Source organism: Dysidea avara, chromosome 3, assembly GCF_963678975.1.
Source record: "Dysidea avara chromosome 3, odDysAvar1.4, whole genome shotgun sequence".
Classification (NCBI taxonomy): domain Eukaryota; kingdom Metazoa; phylum Porifera; class Demospongiae; order Dictyoceratida; family Dysideidae; genus Dysidea; species Dysidea avara.
The window spans coordinates 27,775,973-27,796,255 of record NC_089274.1 but is presented as its reverse complement, the minus strand read 5'-3'; the positions used below and the strand labels follow the sequence as shown (position 1 = coordinate 27,796,255).

General features: G+C 35.8%; 1 protein-coding gene and 1 long non-coding RNA gene across 2 annotated transcripts; one reads left to right on the top strand and one right to left on the bottom strand.

The window, feature by feature from the left end:
- Nucleotides 1-1,760: 1,760 nt before the first annotated feature.
- Nucleotides 1,761-14,802, top strand: LOC136250597 (hemicentin-2-like). The gene is made up of 13 exons (XM_066042825.1): nucleotides 1,761-1,896; nucleotides 2,090-2,284; nucleotides 2,611-2,724; nucleotides 4,325-4,576; nucleotides 7,078-7,338; nucleotides 9,065-9,343; nucleotides 9,401-9,664; nucleotides 10,114-10,440; nucleotides 10,497-10,549; nucleotides 10,598-10,960; nucleotides 11,144-11,538; nucleotides 12,501-12,542; nucleotides 14,207-14,802. Exons 1-13 carry the CDS (start codon nucleotides 1,866-1,868, stop codon nucleotides 14,727-14,729), a joined length of 3,099 nt encoding a protein of 1,032 aa, XP_065898897.1. The 5' UTR covers nucleotides 1,761-1,865; the 3' UTR covers nucleotides 14,730-14,802.
- LOC136250604 (uncharacterized) lies at nucleotides 13,405-13,981 on the bottom strand. The gene is made up of 2 exons (XR_010698588.1): nucleotides 13,825-13,981; nucleotides 13,405-13,695 (listed from the first exon to the last, which is right to left on the bottom strand). It is a non-coding gene; the product is annotated as an uncharacterized lncRNA (long non-coding RNA).
- Nucleotides 14,803-20,283: the final 5,481 nt, after the last annotated feature.

The window sequence follows — 20,283 nt, the reverse complement described above, 5'->3', positions numbered from 1 at the left end:
ATTTTTCTTCAAGTCATTCGTGTGTCTTCTACTACCTAAACAAATTGTAAAAGTTAATTGATATATCAGCTAATGTACAAAATACAATCGAAATGGATTTCTCTACTTAACCACAATAATAATGAAATCACTGTGTTCCATTAAGTTATAAATGCCAGCTACTACACAAGTTTCAGCATGCATGTTGCAACTATTCACCTGGCAAAAGCGAGCTACTTGTGAGAAATTGTTGTAAAGCATTAAACTGGGAATTTCTGTAGTGTTGCTCACACTCATACCTGTAAATTCGGTGATAGGCATCCCATATTTCTATCATCATCGTCATAATCGCCCGAACTCTCATCGGACTCTGAAGAAATACTTATCACATCAACCTCTGCCATACATTAGCACCTTCAACCAACATTCAATGCGCAAACAGGCGATAACCACGTGTCTAACAAGTTTCATAATCTGTTTTACAAGTGCACTTTAATTAGGTAGTCTAACCTGTTATTATTATTATTATTATCAATTTTACCACAAGGGAAGGCATACACAAAAGGCAAAGCCTGTACAAGGTGTCAGCCCAAAATATAACATTACAAAAACAACAAAGAAACAAAGAAATTTACAAAACTACACTAAATACAAAATACACAGAAACAAACAAAAGCAACATCAATTAACACACACATAACAGTATAAAGAATGCCGGAAAGATTTGGGGTTGGAGTCATTGAGAATGTATAATGGTATGGAATTCCACAGAAAGATAGTATTGATAAAGAATGAATAACGACGAGAATTGATTGTTGACTGAGGTGGACACAATGATAAATGATGACTTCTGGTAGATAAAACTTTAAAGTGACGATTGAAATTTATGGATGTACATTGATGGTAAATATCATGAAGAAAAGATATAGAAAGAAACTGACGTCTTGTTTGGAGGGTTGGAAGACTAAGCTGAGAGCAGCAATCACTTGATGGAATGGTCCAAGAGTTTGTTGGAGGACTCCAGCGACTGCCACAAATCCACCGAGCTGCCCTATTTTGCAGAGATTCTAGTAATTTAATATCTCCTGAAGTATGTGGGCACCACACAACAGCGGCATACTCCAGTGATGGACGAACAATTGCTTTGTATGCTGCACACTTGGCTGCACGGCTGTTACAAGTGCACTTTAATTAGGAAGTCAACTACTTATATGTTAGCGCAGGTGTCAAAACGATTCAACAATAGAAGGTACAGTATTGTTTAATAATGAGCGATGGACATGTATTGGTAAGCGAAGGACTTATTCGCTGAGGCTGCTACTAGCATAGCTTCAGTTAAAAGCGCAGGGCTTAATATTACACTTCGTAAAACCATACTAGCAAGTTGGTTGGGGCTGTATAAGTTGGCTGCCGAATCTTTGTAATGTTTTTAAAGCTGTTTTAGTAGTAAAAGGGCTTTGTAAGACAAACATTTCCAGTCCGTTTGCGAGTCCGTTTTCCCAGTCTGTTTCGTGTTTTAGTCATGTCCATATTTCATTCATTGAAGGGTTTACTATATAGATATTATGGTGGAATGTAACTACCCTGTAGTCCCATTATGGTGTAGATATACATGAATTGAATAAGCATAAAAATCAGATATATCAAAGTATCTAGAAACAATTGTGCCTTGAACACCTGCAGTTACTCTGTTACACATTCACATGACTGTGTCTTTGTTATATGAAGGCAGCTAAATGCACATACACACATTCTTATCAATAAGCTAATATAAAGAGATATGAAAATGAGAGATGTGCATATACTATTCAATAGCTAAGCAACAGTAAACACTATTATCATGTGTATGCAGTTGAAGACTTTTTACTTTACCTGGAGGAGTCACCATGATGCTGTTAAATACACTACATGTGTTGGGTTTGTTAACAGTATATACATGTACGTATATGAAGCATTGTCATGTAACCATATGGTAGAAAATTATAGAGATTGACAGTTTAATGAAATTAAGCTTGCAGCATTTAACGTATGACTATATCAGTATAGCAGTTTTTTTATTAACACATGTGTAGCTAATATAGTTCACACAAGTTTTAATTATAAAATCTAGGGTGGATCATTTTAATAACAGCTACTAGCAATGATGCTGCTTTAATGATGGTTCCAGAATCTGAACAATATGATAGCAGTACAAAGTTTGTATCATTTGCTTGTTTGGAGAGTGACTACAGTGAGGTACCAGTAGAGTGGCTTGATCCAAACAGGAATGTGATGACTCCCACTACAGAAGCTGCTAGAATATGTGGTAACCTATGAAGATTTATGTATATAATGTAGTTGCTGTTGAACCACACTCTTGTGTGGCCAGTGTTGCTTATAAGAAAGCTATACAAACATACACAGCAAGACTTTTGAGTATATATGATTATCTGTTATGTTTAAATTAAAGCTATAACAATTTCATAGAAAGTGTACCATATTTGTTCCCTAATCTTAAAGTGTAGACCTGATTTTGGAATAACACAGTGGTCACAGACCTATATACACCTTAGCTAGAAATGTCAGCCAGTATATATTTACAGGCTGTAAATAATAGGATTTAAGCAGTTACACAATGTTTATGTTGTGTAGTTGAGGGAAATGTCTTAACTTTTGAGCCACCTGTGAAGTCTGATGCTGGAAGGTATTTGTGCAGGAGTAAAACTGATCAAAGTAATGCAGTTGAAGGAGTATTAATATATTTAGGTATGTAAATACTACTAATGAGTAGACACATGTATACACCAAATTTGGTGTCTATTGAATACCTTTTATCAAAAAGTGTTAATAGAATCTGTTGAGATCATTTATTCAGCTGTGGAGGAAACATTCCAAGTGGGATAAGCAACTCAATCCAAGATCAAGTTCTGTAGTATTGTGCAAAGCACATGCAGTCATCATGTATACGTAGGCTGAGGGCATGCTCCAGTAGAAAAAAAACATATCCATTCTGAGATTAAATCTGAAGACACTTCAAACAAGAAGTACTTTTATATAGAACAACCACTGGCTATGGGTAGACAATTGCCTAATCTGCTCAACCAGTTGTTATCACTGGATAATACAATATATAATTATATTATTATGTTAATACTTTCAACATGATTTGTTCCTTTGTGAATGATAAATAACTACACAATAGTGTTCAATTTCACCTTTACTTGTTTAAATTACATATATAGCTATTGTTATGACATTGTTCTACCTGCAATTATTTATCAGAAATGTTTATCTACATGTACGTATATTGTTTGTAACTGTTTCTTGATATCAACAAATCTCTTGCTGACATGTGATACTTCTTTTATAACTTTGTATTACAATAATGTGGCATTTCAGACTTGAAATAGTATTGCTTGAGTATGATATGTAGCTACGTAGCTACTCTACAATATGTACTTGGCATTGCTTTTTTTTAAAACAAGAAGTAATAATAGCAAATCAAAATTTAACACACTGATGTAGTTACTGTATTGTGTTAATAAAGCAAAACAGTAGCCATGCAGTGTAAAAAATGAACATTTGAGTTCATTGCCATTGCAAGTACATCAATGCAGTCATGTTGTCTTCAGCTAGCTTGAATTAAATTGTGATAGCACTTAAACAAAAGCTATATGTAGCTAGGATATTTTGCTTCTAAAATCTTTTTGGAGTGAGACACACATAAAATGGCTATTGGTTTGGGTGTGTAGTGGGCCAGCCTACAGCCAGTTCCAGGAATAAGCATGTACGTTCCTTACGTTCACAGTGTTTTTCATTTTTTTATGTTTTTCATTTGTTTCTTTCAGTGTTTTTCATTTGCTGACAGAATCCCACTCATATTATATGTATAATCTAAAAACTTGACATGTCAAAGCATTGTAACTGATTGTTGTCAAGCTGTGAAAATTAAACCTTTATGACTGTCTATTGATTGGCCTCCCCACATGGGAAAGAAATACATAACAATTAGTTGTATAGAATATAGACACAAGTTTCCCTTTAATGTATGGTTAACATGTATACAGCTAATGGTATTAAGAATTACTGTTTGTTGAGACATACTGAATTGGAATATAAATATTGTATAGACTTTTTTGTGCCTTCCACTAGTACTTGTTGCAATTATAAGTTATTTAAATTTCCAAGGTTTATTTCCAAAGTGATCAGATCATTTCAACTGACTTGATGTTGATTATAATCTATTGGCAGTATTTTGTTCAACTTCTACAGTTAAATAGTTTTTGATCAATAGAGATTTTATTTTAAACCAGTACTGTTTATGCATTGAGTATTTACACATATACCCCTATTTTTTGTCCTCCAGAATTGCTGTTTGAACAGAACCAGACAATGTTTGTGCCTCGTGGTGAACAAGTGGTACTCAATTGTACTGTGTCATCTTCACCAGATCCAGTATACAACTGGTCCATCCCAGACACTTGTTCATCTTGTCCACACACCAACAATGATAGTATTATGATCTTCACTGCTGATATTACTGATATTGGGGGATTTGTCTGTGAAGCTGGAAATGAATATGGTGGAGTCTACATGTCTTTTACAGTTATTCTTGCTAGTAAGCATACAATTCATTGTTATACATGGATGACCTCCATTATTACCTCTAGTCTTTGATTAATTGTATCATATCAGGTATACTTTATCCACACAAAATCAGCTAACCTATGAAAAATGGTGCGGCCTAAAGCTATATATGCTTGTGTGAAAAAAATTTGAGAAATCAAAGGTGGCAGCCAAAATATGACTATAATGATGATGTCAATGCAGTGAAAATAAATATTAATAATGCACAGCTCCACTAGCTATCTATGTTAACCTGGACTGTCTGATATGTAGTGCTTATAGATATTAGGCCAGGGCTGTACCAATACCGATATTATATTGGTATCGGTACCGATATTACGAGTATCGGTCAATTGTAAGTCTACAATACAGATATTTTACTTGAGTTATATGCACTATTAAAAGTACTATAAGTACCATGAAAAGCGTGATATTGGCCAAGTGACTTAGTTGTTAAATGGTTAAGTTCTTAGCCTAGCAGTCCTTATACCTATAGTATGTACAAGTTGAGCTGGATCCTGAAAAACAGCTAAAATTTTAAAAAGTGGATTTTCTCAAAAAAATTAACATTTCAGCCAACCAGATGATTAGTGGTGATGGCAAAAGTGTCAAAAAAAGATGTGTGTGGTTTGGCTCCAATAAAAGTTTGGGAAAGGGTTGCAATGGATACTACACTTTTATGGCTTCTCCATAGGAAATGTATGGTGAAACTTTTGATTGGCCATAAATATGGTGTCAGGAATTTGAACAAAATGATTTTGAAATATTTTTAGCGGGTCAAGCAGTGCTACAGATGAGCCAAATTTCATAATCATGTGAACTTCTGTCCATGAGTTATTAAACATTTTTGAGGATCCAGCTCAATGCATACATACTATAGCATGAGTTAGCCTAGGTTCAAATCCCAGTTTGGTCAAGCTTTTTTCTTCTGTTTCGGAGAGTTTTGCACCACTTTTTGGTTGATATTTGCTTTGTTCTGTGATTTGCACTGAAAAAAACAGATAAGTTTGGATAAAAACCTTTTGTGAGCAGTCATAAGTACCCACAAATGAAAGGATTACATTGTTGAAAAGCATAGTAATTTAACGCAGCTATAGTGATCATCCTATATACTCTTTATGCTGTATTGCATATCGGTTCGACTTTGAAGTACCGGCTGTGTATATGATATCGGTTCATTAGAAAACCTGTATCAGAAATAGACCAGATATCTTGATCGGATGTAAAATGTGGTATCGGTATAGCCCTAATAGATATACTTAATTGTGTAGATGAGCTTATGAGCTCAGCTTGCTCTGATGTATATTGCAAACATAATTCTATAGGGTTATTATTTAAACTTAGAACAATCAGCACAATGTTGTTCCTTCTTGTTGAAGTAATATCATAAACCAAACATAGTTACATACACATATATAAGCAGACACAAAGTAACAGATAATAACAACACACTTGCATAAAATTACATTGATAACAAGTAGCTTTATGCACAGCCGCAGCCACAAAAGTCAGTAGGAGTGAATGAGGAATTCCACAAATGAGTGACTTTGCATTGTGTAAAGCTGAATGACATCAGAGTGGAAAATATGATGTGGATATAGTGTGGTAGCTTACTGTGCAATGTGAAATAACAATTTTAATATTTATTTTAGTGGTGAAACCTTATAAAATTACTTTCTCAAGAACCTGCCTCAAGTGTGTTAAATTGTTTTAGTGATTAGACTGCATCAGTGACAATGAGCATATTAGTTATACTGTTGAAATGTGAGAAGTCAGTCATGATGAATCTAGTGACTTGCCTCTGCACCCATTCAAGCTTTTCATTGTCTCTTCTGGTGTAAAATTGGTCTTATCATGGTGTTAAAACATTTCAGTTTGATATAAGTTGGACAGGACTTCAAATGACTGACAGAACGTTAGACATGATGTTATTAATGTGTGTGGACCATGAAAAATCAATTGTGATTGTAATTCCTAGATATTTGGTAGATGCAACTTCTTTGATAGAGGTACTATTAATGGCGTAGTTTTAAGTAATAGGATTATGTTTATGGGTAATTTATATAATAAATCTATGCTGTAGCTAGTTATTATACCTCACAGTGGAATCAAGTCTGGATCTGCAACTGTATTAGAAAAGATTGAGAATGGCTCTGACCTTGCATGGGTAATACAGCTACTCTTCAAGGAAGCTAGTCAGCAAGTATTCTAGAACGTGTGAATTATATGCTTTGCAAAATCCAAAAATCCTGAACACACTGATTCACCTACAGTAGACAAATTTTAAGAGTTGTGTTCAAACAATTAGCTATTTTTCTAAACTTTCACCATGTATTAAACTGCAACATACATGAAATGTGGAAGGTATACTTCAGAGCAAATGAATGTGGCACATGACTACATATTTTTTGACCATATCATCTGATAATTATGTTATGCATGTACAACTGTGGTTATACAATCACTTCACTGTTCATGTGCTTGTTCATGTAGGGCCTCCAGAGGTATTGTCTAAACAAAACCAGACAATGATGGTGAATGTCAGTGAACAAGTGGTACTCAATTGTACTGTGTCATCTTCACCAGATCCAGTGTACAACTGGTCCATCCCATACAGTTGTTCATCTTGGCCACACACCAACAATGATAGTGTTATGATCTTCACTGCTGATATTACTGATAGTGGGGAATATGTCTGTGAAGCTGGAAATGAATATGGAACCATCTCTGTCCTGTTTAGAGTGTTTGTTATCTGTTAGTATAATATAAATAACCATATAGTTATTATGTACATACATGCATACAAACAACCTGCTACATTTTCACACAGAGCAAAGGTTAAGTTATGGTCATGCCAGGGGCAGATTTAGGGGGGAGGGGGGAGCAGAGGGGCAGGTGCCCCTCCCCCCATCAGAACAGAAATTTTTCATAGTGTTGCTCATTGAACATAGCTAGGCACCTTAGACATAATTCAAACATTTTGATGTAGTTTATGGCTGTGTATAATATAATAAATCTACCTCTAGCAAATTGCTACCCATACAGGTATAGCACAAGGGAACTAGGTGGGTTAGATCACCCTCTACATTTAGAGATCAAGATACTCTAATAGAACAGTCAGGAGTATAAAACACTGTCAGTTTAAAAAAAAATAATCAAAACACCTGTTCTAAAGTGAGTTACTGACTCTATTCACAACCTAGTTAATGTGACTAGAATTCTCTGGAGGTGAAAACTCATGCACCTATAATTTATGCCAGCAATATCTATGTTACAACATTTTGCAATGTTTGTGTTTTTGTATAGCCTAGATGTTATGCTAATTGTCTTTTATAGCTCCATAATATTTGAACATTCAGTAACATTTTTCAACTTAATTTCAGCCAAAATTCCTACCAACATCATTCTCAAAAGGTCAATTTTTAAAATTTCCTTTAGAGAGCTTGTAGACTTTATATTAGCATTCATGTTTTCAAAGCTTTGAATTTTCACAAACACGTACAAATTTTAGACAAAATTGCTACCAAATTCAATCTCAGAAGTTGGTTTTTCAAACTTTCCTTGGGGAGCTTAACTATATCATAGTCTATATACCTTATACTATAGCTACTAGCTAATTCTCTTTTCAACCTTAGTATATAGTTGCTATTAGCATTCATACTTTCAGTGTTGAACTCAGCAAATTTCAGTCAAAGTTTCACCAAATTCAATCTCAGAATGCAAATTTTTCCTTGGGTAGCAGCCTAGACCTTATGTTACACTATAGCTACTAGTTCTGTTTTCTAGCTCAGCAGCTATAATTTATACTATTAGCATTCATATACTTCCAGTGTTGAACTATCAACAAATTTCAGTCAAAATTGCTACCGAATTCCATCTCAGAACATTAAATTTTCAAAATTTCCTGGATAAGCATCCCTATAAAGTTCATGCTTTGCATTTCACAGAAAGTTATTTGCACACTGTGGAGTCTTTTCTACCTGTATGCTTCCCCCCCCCTCCTAGCAAAATCATAGATCTGTCCCTGCGTGCTATGTAAATAATTTCCTAGCTTTAGTGCTCAGTAGCAGCCGTTGTGTAATTAAGCCACAGACTTTCATGCAGTAGTTTAATTTGGAAGGCAGCTGTCTATGTTTCACTTCACAGATAAAATTTGTTTGAGTTGAATTCTGTACATCATCATCTGTAAAGCCACAGTACAGCCCCTCTGTTGGGAACTTTACAATAATTTTCCTTCAAGTTGTTTTAACGCACACAGGTGTTCCATGTTTACTGGATCACGTAGTTTGTATGCATGGTCATGCTCACAAAGTATATACTTAGACATATGCACACAAGGTGTACACTTCAAAGGCATTTATATCTATTTGATGTTACGTATGTATTTGCAGTCTGTTGCATTTATGTACACTGTAGTAAACTTTGAAATATAAAACTCACTGATTTTTATTTATGAATTGTATGATTATTTCACCCACAGCATATCCGACATTTATATTTAGTAATAAATCATATTTACTTGAAGAAAAAACTGTGCTGCGAAGATCCAGTGTATTTATTAACTGTTCAGTAGACTACGGAACAGAATATAACAGTGCTACATGGGTGCTTGATAACGAGCCAGTGTGGGTTAACAAGACAACCAAATATACTCAAAATGCAACTGGGCTGTTTATTTATGATGTTACTGTTGAGGATCAAGGAAATTATGTTTGTTTTGTTGGTCCACTGACAGTAGATATACTAGTGTATGTTATATGTAAGTGCATCATAATATAGACGTGCTTAATGTTCAAGTATAGCCTTTTATTTGTAGGGCCTCCAGAGTTACTGTCTCAACAGAACCAGACAGTGTTGGTGAATATCAGTGAACAAGTGGTACTCAATTGTACTGTGTCATCTTCACCAGATCCAGTGTACAACTGGTCCATCCCAGACACTTGTTCATCTTGTCCACACACCAACAATAATAGTGTTATGATCTTCACTGCCTATGAAACCACAGATAGTGGGGAATACGTCTGTGAAGCTGGAAATGAACGAGGAAGTGTTACTATTTACTTTGGTTTCAACGTAGTGTGTAAGAGAATAATATAAATAGTTTGTGCATGCATGCATATAGCACTAAACGGGTAATCACAAAGTACCATATTTAGATGCTTAGTATTGTTCAGTTGCTTTTGTTGTTTACTTGAGCAAAAAACCTGTATTCATATTAGTCCAGTCTACTCAGCTGTATAATAAAGACCGGATGACCTGGTGAAGCAAAAGTGTACCTAATTGTCTATGTCTTGCTTAGTGGTGTTGGGATTATTGTGGAACTTGGCTTCTTCAACCACTATCCATGAGCAATGGTGTAGTCTTGCTGTGGGTTATTAGTCTCCAGTACTAATTCACTGGGCAGTATGCGCAAATAGTTGTATTCCATATGCATGGTTTCCGAAGGCTTAGCTTGTGAACTTTTACATACACAGTTATGCACTTACAGTTCTATAACATAATATTATTATCATGCTGAATATTCTGTAGCAAAGCCGATACTGATTGCCAACACTACTACAATTATCAAGGACCAGAGTAGAGAAAATAAAAATGCTCTACTAACATGTGGTGTTAGCTATGCTTACCCAACACCTGTTATCACATGGAGGCTATTAGGTGACTCATCCATTGACTATAAGGAAGTACATAATAACTTTTCTGGAAAGTACATTTTGTATAATAATGGAAGCCTTGAAGTTTATCACCGATTTATACTGGAAAGTCACCACTTGATTGTTACTTGCATGGCAGCTAATATGTATGGGTCTTCACAAAGGGTATTTCATCTGTGGAATTATGATATCTTCTCTGAAGGTTAGTGCTGCATGTGTCTTTACATTTTATCCTTCATGTGTTCTTTGCTAATACAGCAAAAACATTTACTCTGTATGTGAACACCCCTAATTGTAGAAAACTTACAAAAGTAAGAAAGAAAATATTTAGTTAATGCTGCCATCTATTAATTCCAAAGGAAATGGACGCTGTGTATGAAGACTTGCGGAGATGGTTCAATTCAGTGTGCAATTGTGATGGTTTCAATAATCTTCATAATCTCAATTTAATGTGCATAAACTATACTACAGGTGTGATCACCACAATGGTCTATTTTGATGGTGACCAGTCTGCACAAATGTTGATTGATCTAATGGTAGCTGATATAGAGGGGAGTGATCCTCCTGCCATTAATGTGTCACCTGACTGGGTGGTTTGCCTTAATCCTAACTGCAATTGGGATTTTAATCACAGTAGTTCAGATGTAGGTTCTGGAATGCGTAACAAAGCACTCCTTGACTTGTATGTGAAAAATTTGACAGATTGTCATCGACTGTTAAATGTAAGCTGTATTGAGAACATAATAATTATTTTGTTGAGTATAGAGTTACTTAGTTTGTAAATCCCCTACATTTTCTAATCTGAATTACTGCTCTATGCATCAGTTGCTTATGCATACTGATACATACAAGTGAATGTATTCATGTTATTTTTAGTTATGAAAGTAAATTTGTGTTCATTGTAGACTACTAGTCACAGTTTAGTAGATTCAATTCAAGTTCTCCTTAAGCATATGTGCAACTGCGGTCCAACAGATTTTTATTTGTTTATACCGACATGTTGGGATAATACAACAGCTACCATTACTGCATTTATTGAGTCTAATATAAATTATACTGCACAAATGATTGCTGACTTGATAGAGGACAATATGCAACAGGAATATCCTCCAGTAGTATACCTGCCAAATGGATGGGTGATGTGTCTTGATTCTGATTGTGACTGGGAGAAGAAATCTAATGGTGACGGTGTTCACAGTAATTCTACACCACTGATCATTGGGATAGTTTTTGGGTTACTATTTGTAGCAGTAATTACATTAATAATTCTTATCGCTGTGGTCTGGAGGATGCATAGAAGGTACAGTTAAACTACTGTACACTGACAAGTACATTGACATATGTACAAGCAGGGATATACCCAGAATCTTTAAAGGGATTTATACTAGGCCCCGGCCTATTATGCCCAAAATTTTACTTATTATGCTTTTGAGCATTGCTCAAAAATTCAGCCTATTATGCTCAAAATTATACTTTCAAAATCAAGATTATGCTCTAGAACTGACTGTTTTGTTAGAGTATATCAGCCTTTCCTGACTCCCGTATTAGAGTAAGTGACTGCTCTATTAGAGTATCTCGGTTTTATTTCTGCAAAGTGCGAATAACCAACAAAGAAACGGTTTGATAAGTTACATTACATGTTTTTAAATATGAAATGTACTAATAATACTATTGGCAGTGAAATATTTGCTTTCTTTCAGGCGTGCGTATTGCTCATTTTAATTAAATTTTCAAATATCGTCCCTATTATGCTGGCATTATGCTTGATGCTTTTGGTCACCTATTATGCTTTAAATTATGCCGGTATAATCGGCCGGTGCCTAATTTATACACTAACTGGTTATGGATTTGCATCTTAATTAGGGTCCATAATACTTGACAAGTAATCTGAGACATAATAGATCACTGAGTTATAAAGGTGTATAAGATCGACAAACCTTTTTCTAACATCCCAAGTGTTGCCATGTTATTTAAATGAAACAAGCATTCCAGAGTCTTAACAAATGGATAAAAAGAAGCATCAATATTTGTCTATAACTAAATAAATTTTGAGGAATTTATTCAGTTATAGAACAAATACTGATGTTTATAAATATTCCTTTTATCCATCATCAATAAGACTTCGGAATGCTCTCCCAGCATGTACCATTTAAGCCAAATCTGTAGATGACTTTCAGAAACATTTATTAAGTTAGACTTATAATTTTGGTTTACTATGTTTCAACTAGTAATCTGCATGTTGTGTACTTATACTCTGTACAGAGGCCTGCACAGCAAAAGATCAACCTTTGGAAGCTCTCCTGGGTATGTTCCTGTGTATTTTTTACATAAACATATTGAGCTGTGTAACTATCATGAACCATGGTAGTGGTTCATAATAGAGATCACCTATGTTTTTTTTGCCAAAATCCTAATAGAACACACACCTAATCACCACCTTAGGAAACTCCTCCAACCACAACAGAAGCTTTAGAAGTTAATTTGGAAGAAGTATAGGTCCATTGGAAAATATAAAGTAAAAGGAACCAATAAAAGTATATTTAAATAACTGAAATATGCCATTTTGTTCATCAAATAACCATTTATACAGAAGCATTCTCAGTACTTACATGTATCTGTGCCCCTGATTTATGGAGAAACTACTGTTTTTTCCTTAGTTTCTACCACATCCATTGAGTCCAAATAGGAATCTCTGTGTTTAAGGGTGCTCGCGGCTATTTGAAGCCATACAACATGCAATTTTTGTATTGTTGCTTTAATATATTCACATAATGTATAAAATGAATCCATATGCTACTTACGTTGGAAGTGCTTCTCTTTCTCTTCAACACAAACCAAACAGAATTCTTCTAGCCTATACCATTTTATAACTATGCGTAGTTCTTTATGAAGCGCTTAAATCGAAACTAGTCCTCCATTTTTCACAGTAGCGCACTGGAAACCACGTTGAACAAACTTCAGCTTATAACTCACAACTCTATGTTTAGTATTAGTACACAGTGTACATAGAACTTAAGTTAGTACTAAAAGTGTGCTACACCATTCAAAACCTCAGTTCTCGGTGCTGTAACTCATGAAGCCATAACGCTACGGACAAAATCTAAACATAGACCTCTGGAGAATTTATCAGCGAATCTCCCTACAAAATTTGAAGCCTTCACGGCTATCACTCAAAAACTAGTTTTATTTTTAGTAAACATGTGCAAAGATTGCGTGCGCCCAACATTATTGATACAATAACCACACAAATTCCTATTGACCGCAATCACCAACTTTTCAAAATAACATGTCATAAACGCTGTTCTAAACACAAAAAGCTCTGTTTTCTCTTCTTCACACACAGGAACAGCTTCTTGCTCCGCCTGGAGTCTCCAAGTCGCTCTTGGATAGGTTGCGCTTGGCACGCCATCATCAGCAGCTTGTAACGCCTTGTGATTCCAGCTGGTAACATTGTTCCCTACATAAGCAGCTTACAATTACAATACTAACTACCAGCATACCCTGTCACTCGAGAAAACAAGGCACAAACGCATGTCGCCTACAAGCGAAAAGTGCGTTCACACTTGTTGCCTTAAATAACACTTACTTTTAGATTCATTCATGTTAGTGTAACTGTTGATCCATCAGACAATCATTTGCTAACGCTTCAGTGACAATTCTGAAGCGAAAAAACATGCTATTCTTCCTCGTGTTCTCTGGCGCAAAACACGTCCGCTTAACACGAATACTACAAGTATGCGTAGTAATGCCAATTATGATGCAATAGCCGCATGTGGTTTCTGGGCTGGCACTTAAACGGCTTCAAATATCAGCGAGCACCCTTAACATGCTGGCTCATTTGAATCTTGTTTCTTTACTTTTTCAGCGATCTCTATTTTCCCATATTTTAATATTTAATTATTTTTACACTAGTATTTATTTCACTTATGTTTGTTTTACACTTTCACAAATATTGTCAATCATTTTAGGCAGCCACCAAAAGTAGTTGTACAAGATGCTGCTAACAAAGATGGCAACCATATTTATGATGAATTAAGTATGTACACAATGCTACCATTTCACGATGGCAAAAATCCAACCCCCAGTCCTAAGAGTGACAAAGTTGTGTTTGATACATCACATGTTGAGCCACCTTCTTACCAGCCTTTACCAATACCACAATATAAAGGTTGTAGTTCCTCTAGCATGAATGAATATCACGATGTCAGGAGTATTAGGGAAGAAGATTGTCATTTACCTAAACCACAATATAAGACTTGTAGTGCCTCTAGCATGAATGAGTATCATGATGTCAAAAGTGTTAGGGAAGAAAGTGCCCAGTTGCCTAAACCACGATATGAAAGTTGTAGTGGCTCCAGTATTGAGAAGTATATTGATTACCACATTGAAGAAGATGCTAGAAGCATTAAAGAAGAAGACTGCAAAGCTGCTATGGCTGCACAGCAAGAGCCATACAGTAGGTTGTACCATTTTAAAGAATACAAAATGTAATGCATAGTAGAAATATGCACATTTTGTACAAATATTTAAGTAGCCATTATATTTGATAATTGATAAAAATTCTAACAAGTATAGTAATTGTCCCTGTGATTTGATGCTCCTTTCTAGACAAAAATACTAGAAACATAACTGTAGCAGTTGGCTATTACGTGTTAGATTTGTAGCAGTTGCCGACCATAACCACTCCACTCTCTGCATGTTCATATGTTATGGAGCAATTGTCACTGTCTGGCAGTTTTCCATGATTAGCTTTGTAGACTAGCACAGCAGAGACAGCTCTTCACAGTGTGAAGATGTCACAGATTATCAAAGTACATGTTTGTTACACTATAATTGTACACTGTGACATCATGTCCCATGACTCTGGGATTTTCTTCTAGATTCAGTAGTTTTAGTGCCAAGATTCTGACTCTCTGTATTTTCAGGCTTTGGCTTTCTGGTGGGTCTTAAGTGAGATAGCAACTCCAATATACAAACAATAACACATGTATACCTACATGTTACATAATTAATCATGCATATACTTATTATCTACTATGGTTGCAATAGTACATTACATATGTAGCTAGATATGCTTCCAATACACCTTGACATGTTACAAGATTACAACCAACTCTTGCAAATGATTAGTAAAATTGGATCTACCGCATAAGATAAATTATTCATAAACAAGACAAATATATTTTATAGTGGCAAAAAAATCACCAGCATCAAAAAGATTTTAATTCATTTTAAGAGACTCATTTGGAGGTTTTGGCTATGAATTTTGACAAACAGCAATAAAAGTTTTTTTTTCAAAACATGTGCATGTTACAGTTGAAGACGTCATGTCCTGATAGCAACTAAGACTATAGAAGTTATAATTATATGATTTCAGCAAAAAAATGGGCACTTAGTAATACCAATTCAGAAATATCCTGATAGCATGAAAAACAAGAGATCTAGTTATAAACAGAGGTGCTTAAAATTTAAATATGTGTGGTGTTACCTCCAAACAATGTAGAAAAGGGTATATATATATATTTATTACTGCATGTCAGTGATCAGTTTTGTGTCCGTATGTAATTATCTTTATTCCTGCCCTTGTGTACATGTGTGGGTGATGGGAATCAATCATCCTGTGTGTACATGTGGGTGTGTGGCTTCTTTATGTGTGTTCAATCAGATTTTTGTAGTAAAGTGAGTAGGGACCCGCCGATTATGCTGGCATAATTATGAGCATAATAGGTGCTTGAATGCATTGGGCATAATGCTAGCATAATAGGTAGAATATTTTGTAACAGTATGAATTCTTGCTTATAAAAATAGCTATCACAGAAAGATCGATATACTCTAATAGAACAGTCAGTAACTCTAATAGAACAATCACATAGCTGACTGTTCTATTAGAGTATATCGATCTTTTTTGTGATTTGCAAGTAAGTTTGTGCTTCATGATCAGCCACTATAATTTATCCATAAACTGGAATTTATTAGCAGAGCATGAGAACTGAGGCATAAATAATTGGGCATAATTTGAGCATAATAGGTAAGTACTGAGCATAAATTTAAGCATAATAGGTAAATTTTTGAGCAGTGCAGCATAGCATAATAGGTAAAATTATGAGCATAATCGGTGGGTCCCTAAAAGTGAGTTGTCATGAAATTGATATCCTCAAAGACTGTTTAGACATGATCAAAAATTTTGTATAACATAATGAAAACCATTAATATAGCTTACATCCCAGTGCGTGGGAGTATCAAAAGGGTTTTACTCTTTTCACCACCTTTCATAACCCTTACGTAATATTAAGCTCAAAAGCATCCAGACTTCCTACTGTAGTTGTTGCTCTCTCTCTTCGACTTTAGGGCACGCATCTAGTTTTGAGTTCCTGTCACTGTGCTTAAGATTTCGTCCGAATTGTGTGGAGATTCTACTTAGTAGCTACAAGAGAGACCTTACATACTGCCTACAAACTGTAGCGAAGGGCGGTGTTATGAAGCAGCGGTTCCAGGTACGATTCGCCTTCGTCAGAACTGAATTGGTATGGTGGTGTCGCGTGATTGCAAGAGAAAAATAAAGACCAACAAGTGACTACCATAGTCCGAGATAGAACGATAAAGCTAGAGGAAGTTAGTTCTTCACCATAGTGACCGTTGGGAGTGATTGCTGGAGCGAAAATCGTCACGGACTATTCTTAACATTTGTTAAACTATCGTATTGGTAACTTGTAGTGTTATTGTGTAAAGGATTAACAGTTTTCTTGTAAGATTTAGCTAGTTTTAAGTGCTGTATTGGTGTGTTTTGTATCAATATTTCCTTATTTGGCTCTTTGTTCCATTGGTAAACAATGCCATTCGCGGTTCATATTATGATGTAAGGTAAGTGCGCCTAACTCCGGACACTCTTTACATCCGGTACTATTTCTCCACACTGCAAGCATGGAAATTCGATATCTAAGTGTCACTGGATTGCTAATCAATCAGTGTATCTCTGACAAAAATTTCATCAGATTATCTCAATCAGGTAGATCACGACGCTCCACAATCTCGTCTCGTGTAAATTTCGCATGTGCTCCTAACTCCGGACACTAAGAAGCTGTTACTATAGGGCATTTTTTCCTATTTATTCACCATCTAGTTGCAAGTTATATACTATTTAGCCTTATAACCTATACTAGCACGGAGTTTGAAGCTTTAAAAAGTCAAGGTGTATTGATGGTAATGTTATAACATCTACTGAGTCAGTCAAAGATTTGGGAATCATCGTTGACTCTTCTCTGAAGTTTCATAACCATACTGCTATAGTAACTGCAAGAGCTAATCGTATACTAGCTGTGATTAATAAATCGTTTGAGTACTTGAACACCAACGTGTTACTCCAACTGTACAAATCCTTTGTTCGTCCCATATTAGAATATGGAAATATTATATGGGGTCCACAGTTCATACTCGATCAGCAGTCAGTTGAAAAAATTCAAAGAAGAGCTACCAAGTTAGTGAGCGAAATTAAAGACTTGCAATATGTTGACAGATTAAACCACCTAAACTTACCATCTCTCAGATATCGACGTCGTAGAGGGGACTTAATTTACACATACAGACTATTTCATAACATGCTGGACATGGATAGCTCATCTTTATTTACCCTTCGATCATCTTCTATAACAAGAGGTCATGATTAAAGATCTATAAACCACACGCTACCTGCTTGCCACGCCGTCACTTTTATTCAGTAAGAATTATAAATGATTGGAATGGACTCCCATATGACTCAGTTAATGTTCATTCAACCAATTTGTTTAAGACACACCTAGATAGATTTTATTATGATTACCAGTATGATATTGTATAGTTATTTTTGTAGTAGTTTGATTGTATAGATCAGGTTTTTACAGGCTTTGCCTCCTTACCTGTACCCCCAATAATAATAATAATAATAATAAGGTAGTGTTGCAGCACTAGGCCTGCGAAGCCTGTAGAAGACTACAGAAATTAGCTAGCAGTCAAATAGCGATCAACAACTTTCCACTCCAGCTAAAAATGTGTTTCGTGGGTTGTGTTGAGCACTGATTTATATTCGATGTTTCATTACCTCTGTTACCTCTCGTTTTTAAAATTTACACGCGGATAACTACGGATATTCATCAGCCGGAAATCATTTATTCTTAGCGCCACGTGTTTCTTGTGATCACGTTTGTTATGATTAACGAGACTTGAAGGTACAGTTTTAAAAGTAATCAATTACATCTTGTCATTGCTTTTCGCTTTGATCTTACAGATTCGGCATATGAAGTTCGTCTTCTTTGATGGCTTCCTCTTGAATCCCACACACTGATAGTGAAACCATCTCCAGCACTTGTCACATCCAATCCAGGCCTCTTGCAGTTTCTCATCTTCATCATCATAACATTTTCCACATTCTTGGCAGTTAGCATCTTCACCTTCGAGGAGAAAACAACAATATGTTGGTACGTATGCAATATGAAGTACTAGTAAGAAATCAGATAACTCCATGCATGCAGGACAACCCTGCCATGTTGATCATGGTCCTCTTAAGTTCCAATCCATACTCTATATACCAGTATGTATAATGCTATATTATATGTAAGTATTGCTTTAATACATTGCAATATACCTTCATCATGACTTGAGTACTCATCGTCATCACCATTTTCATCATTGTTGCTGGTAATAACCGTATCACCATGTGACGGATTTTGCTTTGCTGCAGCCTGCCTTTCCAACCTGGCTACAATCTCATCACTGGTCAATGCTTCTCCATAGCATGTCAGTTGGACTCTTCTTTTACGCTGAGGCATTTTTTTGCAATGTTTTTTTTGCAAAATTCTGGTGAAATGAAGTGTAATATGAGCTCTCATTGGTGTTAATTCAGCATCACATTTTTTGCATTTCCCTCGTAAGATGACTGACGATGCGGAGGCAGGCTGAGTATGTGGTGGTGATGTTGCTTTTGCACCCTGTACTTTCCGGTATGGAATCCCTGTTTGTAGCTGAGAGTCAGTGATGGCTTGTCGATTCAAAGGATGAAGCCCTGCAGTTTTAAACCCAGATGTAAGGTGATTGGGTTTAAAAGAGACCTCCCAAAGCTTTCTCAACAGTGATGGAAAAACAGCTTTTGTCACATTTTCAGCCAGTGTTTCCAATTTATACTCCTTAAGAATCTTAAAATAAGCTTGCTTCAGAGGATGGAAAACACTGATGTCAAGTGGCTGTAAAATATGTGTTAGATTAGGAGGTAAACACATCAAGTGGACTTTATATTCTCTTGCCAAATTGATCAGTTCCAATGTAATGTGTGAATGGTGCCCATCAACAAACAGAACCACTGGACCATCCTTCAGCAAGTATTCAACCTGTTTCAGAAACATCTTCTTAAACCAGCTGATAAAATTGGCACTTTCCATCCAACCAGATGATGAAGCACTGTACAAAGCACCTTCTGGCCCTCCCTGTTTCCAAGTGTCGTACAGGTGTTTGGCCTTGTACACAATGTATGGTGGTAATCGTGTGCCACTTGCTGATCCACAAGCTGTAATAGTATGTAATGCATGATATATGCATAAGTATTTGCTGTTATATCAGTGCTCACCTAATACTGTTATGTATTCTCTACCTGATCCACCTCCTACTTCATGTACAGTTTTTGCACCCCTCTTTGTAAGCACTACTTTGGATGCTACTGCAGTGCAGAAACCAGTCTCGTCACAATTCCATACCCTCTGTCCTATATCTTTTTGGTCAAATTCTTTCAGTTTAGAAGACTTGAATAAGCACCGTACCTTTTCAAACCATTCATCTAAAACTGCAGGATCATTCGCTTCTGCCCTTTTCCTGGAAAGGTGTTGGGGTTTCCTTTGTGCAAGCTGTGGATGACGACTTAGAAAGCCACTCCACCATTTCCTTCCAGGAATGCCTAATTCTCCAAAAGGACTGTGCTTCCCTTGTTGTTTAAGGTAATCACTAACAACAGCACTTACATAAGCTTTATCCAAGGGAAAACCCATCTCAGCTAAAACTTGACAGCTAATTACTATTTCTGATT

Excerpts from the sequence above, each read along its gene's own strand:
- LOC136250597 (XM_066042825.1), top strand. The coding sequence starts at position 1,866 with ATGATGCTGTTAAATACACTACATGTGTTGG. Across the intron at positions 2,725-4,324 it reads AGGAGTATTAATATATTTAG|AATTGCTGTTTGAACAGAAC; the intron begins GTATGTAAATAC and ends TTTGTCCTCCAG. Across the intron at positions 12,543-14,206 it reads ACCTTTGGAAGCTCTCCTGG|GCAGCCACCAAAAGTAGTTG; the intron begins GTATGTTCCTGT and ends CAATCATTTTAG.